Genomic DNA, 9,330 nt, shown 5'->3' on the forward strand with positions numbered 1-9,330 from the left:
CTTCCCCCCCCCCCCAAAAAAAAGAAAGTGCTGTCTCAGCTATAGTATGCTCAGCTGAGTAGTGAGAGAGGCCTGGGTGGCATAGCTGAAATGTACCAGGCAGCCTGCCATGTACTTTATGGACATTCTCTGCCATTTATTTACCAGTAGTCCTGAGAAATGGGTATTTGCTATGTTCCATTTCACAGAGGGGAAAACTGAGGCTCGAGTAGCAAGATGGGTCTGACTGTAGTGTCCTTCTCTACTTGGGAGAAGAAACCACCAGTTGCAGAAGGATACAATGCTGGTACTCCCCCAGTCTTGTTCTCATATAACTGGGAAGGGACCTAATGTGGACTCCTGGTCCATGAACTATAGCTAATGGAAGGGGTTATCATTCTGGCCCTGCCCTCTGTGCAGAAGCAAGACTGTGGGCAGGACGGCCAGATACCTGTGCTTGGTACTAGGTGTGTTCTGTTTCCTACAAGGACAGGAGATGGAATTCACCGTGTAGTAGCCAGTAGGGCCCTTGGGAAAGTATATGCTGACATTGTCATCAGGTATAGCTGGCCACATAGGCATTAGATGGTTCCCTGACGCGATGTTTCTAAAGATGACAATTAAGCATGTGGACACAGTTGTACACACCTATAAGTAGAGGTAGAAAGATCAGTAGTTCAAGGTCATCTTCCATTACAATATCAAGTTGGAAGTCATGAGACCCTGTCTCAAAAAAAAAAAAAGTTAAAATTGGGTTTATTATTTTCTTTAATGAAAATGGGAGACATTCTCTAGTTCACTCTACCAATTTTCATTTTGCCTACTTTTTTTTTTTAAATTTGTGTGTGGTTGTATGCAAGCGTGTGTGCATGTGTGTGTGAGTGCGTTTGTGTGTGTTTGTGTATACATGCATGTGAATGTACCGTGGCATGTACGTGGAGATCAGAAGACAGCCTATAGGAGTTGGCTGTCTCCTCCATCATAGTTTTGGAGACTGAACTCAGGTCACCAGGCTTGGTAACGAGTGCCCTGATCCATTAGGCCATCGTGCCAGGACTAGGTTAGTTTTGAAGCTTGCAGTGATATTGGTAATGGTTAGAAGCTGGCATCCTAAGTCATGGCATTGGACAGGGGACTGTGTGTCTTTTGGTATATGGTTAGTGCTCCTAATATGGCCAAAGAGTAGAAAGAGCCACAAGGATCCTCGCTGTTGGGAATAAGAGGCCTTGAATACCGGCTGTGGCAGCATGGCCTATAATCCTAGCACACAGTGGGGCTCAGGCAGGAAGATTGCAAGTGGGAGGCAAGTCTGGGCTCCAGAGTGAGACCTATATCAGAAAAGAAGATGAGAAGAAATGACAGCAGCCCGGGTGCCTGCTTCCTTTGTCTCTGCTGGTCCTTCAGTGGTTTAAGAGCTCTCTGACAAGAGCTCGCTTGCCTCTGAGTTGAGGCCAAAATGTGCTGGTGCTTTCCCAGGGCCATTGAGGCCATGGTGGGGTGAAGATGTTGACATCCTATGATGTCCTATGACGTTCTGCCAGCCTGAGCCTCTGACCAGCGCTTCCCCATTTCTTGAAAGGAGAACTCAGCTCTCATTAGGAAGTGCTTTGCACTGACAGTAGGGCCCTGGATGCAGACAGGCAAGAGGAGGAAGGACAGGAAGGAAGTATCAGAAGGTTTTGATGAGGATTTGGCGCAGGCACCTGGTGATGCTGAGGTCTCAGTTAGCCTTTCAGTCTGACTAATCCATTTAGCCATAAAAGGTAACCCAGCCCCGGGGTCCAGGAATCAGATCTGGACACTGCTCTCCGTGGCCACTTTTCTTGTTGTAGTGCAGGCAGCTGCCAGAATTAGCTCAAGAGGGTAAGGTTTATTTTGGCTCCCAGTTTTTAGGGCTGTACATCGTGGCCGGGAGGGTTGGTGGCTGGTGCAGCTTGGCCCAAGGAGAGGTCACAGGAGAGGCCGATTTCATTACAGCAACCGACAGGAGGCAGAGAGAGCTCAGGTGGCAGTCGGCCTGGCCATAACCTTTGAGTCTACCTCCAGTGGACCTTATCAGCCAGAAAGATCCAGTGTCCTAAAGGTGCCACCTCTACCAAGACAGTACTATTAGCTGGAGACCAAGCATTCAGACACACAAGCTGGTGGGGGCATTTCAAATGAATGCCTTAATAGTCTGTATTTCTACAGATAAGAACACTGGATCCTCGCAAGGCCAAGTGGCTTGCCAAGCAGATGGTTGGCCCAAGGGTCAGACTTCAGAATTTGGACACCTAAGCCCTGCCCCCTTCTATTTTCCTTCAGAAATTGACAGTGGACACTGAAGGTTGTCTCAGGCCATCCAACAGGACTGGGCAATCAGGATACAGATCCCGTAACTCCTACCCTCCTTGGTCCCTTTAGGTGTGCATATTAAGAATGACGGTGGCCAATGTCCTTTGTGTTGGATGCTGCACTGACCAGGTGGCATGCATCATCCTTGTTTGACCCTACCGAAGTTCTCTGCCATATTCCTGCTTTGCAGGGGAAGAACCAGGTTTAGGAAGCCTTTGGGGCCTGTCCCCCAAACCCTCAGCTTATGAATGGATAAGGCAGGATGGATGCCCACTAGCCCTTCCACACACTGCAATTCTCTATCCCGTTGTGGCCACGGTCTCAGCCTCATTTGCCTCTTCTGTATCCTAGCTGCCGAGTGTCAGAAGTTCACATCCAAGCTGAGGACCATGGTGTCCGCTCAGTCTCGCTTCCTCAGTACTTACGATGGGTCGGAGAATCTTTGCCTGGAGGATATCTACACAGAGAACATCTTGGAGCTGCGGACAGAGGTGGGCACAGCTGGGGCTTTGCAGAAGAGCCCTGCCACCCTGGGCCTGGAGGGACTCTTTGGTACCCACGGCCACCTGAACGCAGATGCAGACACTATACTGGTGGTGGGCGAGGCAGGAAGTGGCAAGAGCACTCTTCTGCAGCGTGTGCACCTGTTGTGGGCAACAGGGCAGAACTTCCAGGAGTTTCTCTTTGTTTTCCCATTCAGCTGCCGGCAGCTGCGATGCATGGCCAAGCCGCTGTCCCTGAGGACGCTGCTCTTTGAGCATTGTTGTTGGCCTGATGCCGGTCAGAATGATGTCTTCCAGTTCCTCCTTGACCACCCTGACCGTGTCCTGTTAACCTTTGATGGCTTGGATGAGTTCAAGTTCCGGTTCACAGACCGCGAGCGCCACTGCTCTCCGGTGGACCCCACATCAGTCCAGACTCTGCTTTTCAACCTTCTTCAGGGGAACCTGCTGAAGAACGCCTGCAAGGTGCTGACCAGCCGACCAGATGCTGTGTCAGCACTCCTCAGGAAGTTCGTCCGGACAGAATGCCACCTTAAGGGCTTCTCCGAAGAGGGCATCAAACTCTACCTGAGAAAGCACCACCAGGAACCTGGGGTGGCCGACCGCCTCATCCACCTGATCCAAGCCACCTCAGCCCTGCATGGTTTGTGCCACCTCCCTGTCTTCTCATGGATGGTGTCCAGATGCCACCGGGAACTGCTGCTGCAGAACAGGGGCTTCCCAACAACCAGCACGGACATGCACCTCCTGATCCTGCAGCATTTCCTGCTGCATGCTTCCCCTCCAGACTCCTTCCCACCTGGTCTGGGACCTGGACTTCTCCAAAGCCGGCTCTCCACCCTCCTGCACCTTGGCCACTTGGCTCTTCAGGGCCTGGCCATGAGCTGCTATGTGTTCTCGGCCCAGCAGCTCCAGGCAGCTCAGGTTGACTCTGATGATATTTCTCTTGGTTTCCTGGTACGAGCCCAGAGTGTTGTGCCCGGGAGCAAGGCACCCCTGGAATTCCTGCACATTACCTTCCAGTGCTTTTTTGCTGCGTTCTACTTGGCTGTCAGTGCCGACACATCGGCGGCCTCTCTCAAGCACCTCTTCAGCTGTGGCCGGCTGGGCAGCTCACTGCTGGTAAGGCTGCTACCAAACCTGTGTATCCAGGGCTCCAGAGTCAAGAAGGGCAGCGAAGCAGCTCTACTGCAGAAGGCTGAGCCACACAACCTGCAGATCACAGCAGCCTTCCTAGCGGGTCTGTTGTCCCAGCAGCATCGGGACCTGTTGGCGGCATGCCAGGTCTCTGAGAGGGTGCTGCTCCAGCGTCAGGCACGTGCCCGCTCGTATCTGGCCCACAGCCTCCGAGAGCACTTTCATTCCATCCCGCCCGCAGTGCCTGGTGAGACCAAGAGCATGCATGCCATGCCGGGCTTCATTTGGCTCATCCGGAGCCTGTATGAGATGCAGGAGGAGCAGCTGGCCCAGGAGGCTGTCCGTCGCTTGGATATTGGGCACCTGAAGTTGACATTTTGCAGAGTGGGCCCTGCAGAGTGTGCTGCCCTGGCCTTTGTACTGCAGCATCTTCAGAGGCCTGTGGCCCTGCAGCTGGATTACAACTCTGTGGGAGATGTTGGAGTGGAACAGCTGCGACCATGCCTTGGAGTCTGCACTGCTCTGTAGTGAGTGTGACAAGGTCTTGCTGATTGGGCAGATGCCACTGTCAAGGTTAGATGTAGAAGCAGAGCACACCCAGCAGTCTGGGTCCAAGTCCATCTGTGCCACGCTTCCTACAACACCAGCTAGACCCTTTCTCTTCTGGGCCTTAGTTTCAGAACAGATATCTATAGCTGTTGTCTTAGTTTGTTTTCCGTTGCTGGGATATAATATTTTGATCAAAAGCAGCTTGAGGAGGAAAGGGTTTATTTCATTTTACAGGCTACAGTCCATCATCAGTGGAAGCAGAAGTGTGAAGAAGCTGTGGAGGAGTTCTGTTTATTGGCTTGCTTCTTCTGGCTTGCTCAGCTAGCATTTTAGTACACACCAGGCCCACCTGTCTAGAGATGGCATCACAGTGGGCTGGGCCATCCTTCCATCAATGAACAATCAAGAAAATGACCCCTAGACATGCCCACGGGCCAGTCTGATGGAGGCAGTTCCTCAATCGAGACTCCCTTTTCCCAGGTGTGCCAAGTTGACAACCAGGATTGACCATCGTAGCCATACTTGAAGTTTTGTGTTAGGCACTGTGCTATATTTTCTAAAATAACCCCATCTATCCCCACAACTATGCTGGGCTCCGCAGGGCCCTTAGCACCCCATCATTAGTTCCTTGAGGCTCACAGAAGTCAAATAACTTGTCAGAATCATACGGGCCACAAGGGTGGTTTTCACAAAGCATGCCTTTCTGGTTCCAAGTCTCCTGGTCCCTGTCTGGATGCGCTTCCACTGCTCTGGGGAATCCTCAAGGTCCCACACAAAGTTTTGTGTCTGTATTAAGGACCCCTTCAAACCAGAAATAGTTTGAGCCTCATCAGAGTCTTTAAAATTTCATCATTATGGGAATTTCGGGACTTGAGAGAAAGCAGTTGGAGAACTTCCCATTACCCATATTGCTTTCTGCTCCATGGCTGAAAACATGAAGCTCTCCTCTTTGAAACATTCATGCTCTTGAATGTGTGGGCGTCTTTCCGCATCTTGGGTAGGGCAAAGGCAAGAGGGTATGCCCAGATCTGGTGGCCCAGCATGCCCCTCCCCACAGCTTCTCTTCTCATTAGTCATGAAAGGGGGTGGCCTGCTATTTATTTATTTAGAGCCTATCAGAAAGCGGAAGTTATACTTTACAGTTAAGATCTAGAAGCAGCCTCCTGGGGCTTTGGCTCTCCTTGCAGATAACCTTAATTGAACTTAACAAAAGGCAAGATTCCTGTCTGGATTAGGTGGCTTATCTGCTCTAAGGCAAAGCCAGGACACACAGACACCTTCGTGAAACTGTGTGTTGACTTAACTAACCCTTGTACAAGGATGTGGTTGTAAGTTTATAACATAATATGGTGTGCTATGTATGGAGTTAATGTATAGTTCTGTTGTACACAATGACTGTGTAATAGCAATATGAATAGTTCCACTGGGGTCTTGAGGAAAACAGATGCAACCCTTAAGTTGGGAAATAGGGGAAAAGTCTATGGAAGGGACTGCAGAGCTGTGGGATGGGAATTAGGAAAAGCCTGAAGCAGGGGAGCGTTTGCTGGCTGAGAGGAAGGCCCAGGGAGGAGCTTCAGGGAGGGATGCATCTTACGTAAGAAGGTCCTTTCTCTCTGCCCCTTGCCTTCCAGTGTTGTGCCTTCGGCTGGCTGAGCCTGCCTGATGTCACCTTAGGGTAGCTGCCTCTCAAGCACCTAGAGCCAAGAGAAGAGCATGAATCTGACCAGGGACACGGTGGACATAATCTGTGCCATGCACCATGTCCCTGGGAATGGAGGCTGCATGCACCCTAATTGGAAATTTGGAGCCCTGGGTGTTGAAGCTGCTCTCCTGGCTAGTGGACCAATATTTTTAAGCCACAACCTCAGAAGACCAGATACACTGGCCTGGGTGACCCTCAGAGAAAGTCATCTCTGGATTTTTATTTTTAAGTGGGGCTTCAGCTAATTCACACTGATCTTGAACTTAAGATCTTTCTACCCCCCCCACCCCTGTTTCCCTTCCCTCCTCCCCCATTAGTACCAGAGTTACTAATATAGTACCAGTACTATACTATAGTATAGTTACTAATTAGTACCAGAGTTACAGATATAGTCTACCAAGCTCAGTGCCCATCCCTGGAATTTTTAAATGGTCCTTTTTCCACGATTAGGAATGTTCATATGATTCTGTGACATGATGATGGGTCCAGAGGTCTGGGAGGCCGTGGGTCTGTCTGTTTTCAGAGAAAAGGAGTCCTGGCCTGGTGGACAAGCAGTATCATGAAAAGTCGCTTGTTGAATTGCAGGTTCCTGGGCTGCAATAATGCCTGTTCAGTAGGCTTGGGGGGCTTGGTGCCTGGGGGAGCTGGGGGAGTTGGGGAGGGTTGGGAACCTGTGTGTAACAAGCATCACCCCTGATTCAGACGCCAGAAGTCTTGCCCTGTGAGAATCCTGCTCTGCAGGAATCAGCTCCTTTTTATCCTAAGGAGTTGCCATGTATGGATATATGTCCCTGAAGGGTCTCTGTGTTGGGAGGTGTAGTGTTTAAGAAGGGCGCATTGTGGAAAGTCTGTAGGCTATTGGAGGTGTGCACTTGTAAGGGGTTATGGGAGCCCAGCTCATTCCTTTACTGTTTATCCCCTGGCTGGAGATATGCACAGTTTGCCCCTTTGTCACGATGTGCTGCCTTGACATAGGTCCCAAAACAGGATGGCCAGCAGATAGACTGACATCTCCAAACATATGTGTCAAAATGAATCTTTTTGCTTTTTAAGTTCATCACCTCAGGGATTATGTTAGTAAGAGAAAGCTGGACACGGCACTTAAAGTCCTTAACCAAGATCTACTGTTCTTAGCCTACGTACAACTAAGATGTTGTTAGCGTGTGGTGTGTGTGTGTGCGTGCGTGCGTGCATGCGTGTGTGTGTGTGTGTGTGTGTGTGTGTGTGTGTGTGTGCTCATAAACTGCCACATAGAGAGAGGAAAGAAAGCAGAAGAAAAGAAGGGGCCGGCTTCTCTCCCACAGTGAGTCTGCATCTTCCCCACCCGAAGGGTTACCATGCCAACTGAAATCCTGGTCTCTAAGAAACCCTACATGCAAAACACTCCTCTGCAGGCTTCTTTAGACTCTGCTCTCTCTCTCTCTGCCTCTAGGGTGATGGTTTCAGCTTTCCGTTCCCCTCCCAGAGAGAATGCACAGACTCACGGGGGGGGGGGGGGGGGGGGGGGGGGGGGGGGGGGGGGGGGGCGGGCATGTAGAACTGAAACCAGAGCTTTGTGAGATGACTTCCCTCATTAGCTCTGACTCACTGTGCTTTCTTTCAGCTGTCACATTTCAGCGTTTAAATCCTGCTCGGTCTTTCAGAATTGTCCATGGAACTCACTAATAGGGCATACAACCTGCAGCTTAAAAACCTAGAAAAGCCCTTGGGGAGGCTGCACTGTGCTGTGCTACAGGGCAGGTTGGCAGCCCAGCTGCCCTGGCACAACCGTTTCAGTCAGCATTGTGCAGCCTCAGCAAAGTCACCCCCCTTTGTTTGTGCCTCATATTCTCTCTCTTGAGGACACATCAGCAGGGCCTACTGCATAGACTTGGGGGTGAAATGAATGATGTTACTGCTGGGGAGTTCACAGAACAGTGCCTGGCACAGGGAATGTCCTGGTGTTTTCAGGAGGCTCTTAACCATGTACAGAGCTCGGAGAGCTGTACAGGCACAGTCTGCTGAGGTGGGCATTTCTTTCTTGCAGGTGCAGGGACCTAGAGATAGCTAGTCTAATTGAGTAAGAATTCCCACCCCGCCCCCTGACACATACATCAAGGGGCAGGTATTTGAACCCTTGGTGCCTCATTGGCAGTGATGTTTCAGAAGGTTAAGGAGGTACAGCATTGCTGGAGGTGGGCTTTGAGAGTTTAGACTCCTGCCCTATGGAGTTCACTCTCTTGAGGCTACCATTGGAGATGTAAGCTCTCACGCTCCATCCACTGTGCTTACCTGATGCCAATGCCTCCCTGCAATGATAGCCTTCAAGGACCCTCGTCCCAGAGACCCCCATACCCGACTGGGGTGGTCCGTGACATTATCCTTCTGGAACCATAAGCCAAAATTCTGGAACCATAAGCCAAAACAAATTCTCGATTCTATTACATTTTTGTTGTTGTTTGTTTTCGGTTCATAGTGTTTTATCACAGCAATATAAAGCAAACTAGGGCAGTTAGTGAGTAGCTGATCAAGGTCAGGGCATCCAGCTGAGGGGGACGAGTACCTGGACTGGTAACCATGTATGCAGGACTACTTACACTTGCCAGAAGGTAAAGAATGGTGGGCATAGTTGTTAAAGTACACAGGTGTCTGATTTCACTGAGTACATATTCCTGGGCTGCCAACTCCATGGAGGGGCTTGTGAAGCTGCAGTTAGGAAAACTTTCAGATGACCTTGTGATCCAGGCTCCCTAGAGGAGCTGCAGGGCCTTTTTGCCCACATTCAGGGCTTTGGTGAGCAAAGGGCAGGTCAACTGTGCTCATTAACTTAGGCCTGTTTCCAAGGCTTGAGATACTGTGTCTATCTAGCTGGTCTGCAGTCTGCTTACTAGATGGTCCAACCTGTTCTGGCTGCTTCTGCCACAGGTCAGCTCCTCTACAGCTCACGGCCTTATATGGGGGTCACTATCCTTCTGCAAAGATGGGGACTGGTTTTGAAATTAACTCTCCATGGCTTCTCAAAGACCTCAGTGTTCTTTAGTTAGGGCTCAGGTTCTCCAGTCCTTGGACTGTCCCCTAACACCACCTCCCCTGGCCAGGGATTCTGGGTGGGTGGGTGGGGGTCTCTATCTGCATGGGGTACTCTGC

General features: G+C 50.5%; 1 protein-coding gene across 3 annotated transcripts in view; it reads left to right on the forward strand.

Annotated features, from left to right (window-relative positions):
- The window catches only part of Nod2 (nucleotide binding oligomerization domain containing 2), a 44,688-nt gene that overhangs the window by 17,597 nt on the left and 17,761 nt on the right, over positions 1-9,330 (forward strand). For all 3 annotated transcript variants that reach the window (XM_031340783.1, XM_031340784.1, XM_031340785.1), the window contains exon 4: positions 2,665-4,480. In XM_031340783.1, the coding sequence (XP_031196643.1) occupies positions 2,665-4,480 (1,816 nt within the window). The remainder of the gene's footprint in view (positions 1-2,664; positions 4,481-9,330) is intronic.

The sequence above is a fragment of the Mastomys coucha genome, unplaced genomic scaffold (genome assembly GCF_008632895.1).
Source record: "Mastomys coucha isolate ucsf_1 unplaced genomic scaffold, UCSF_Mcou_1 pScaffold22, whole genome shotgun sequence".
NCBI classification, from domain to species: domain Eukaryota; kingdom Metazoa; phylum Chordata; class Mammalia; order Rodentia; family Muridae; genus Mastomys; species Mastomys coucha.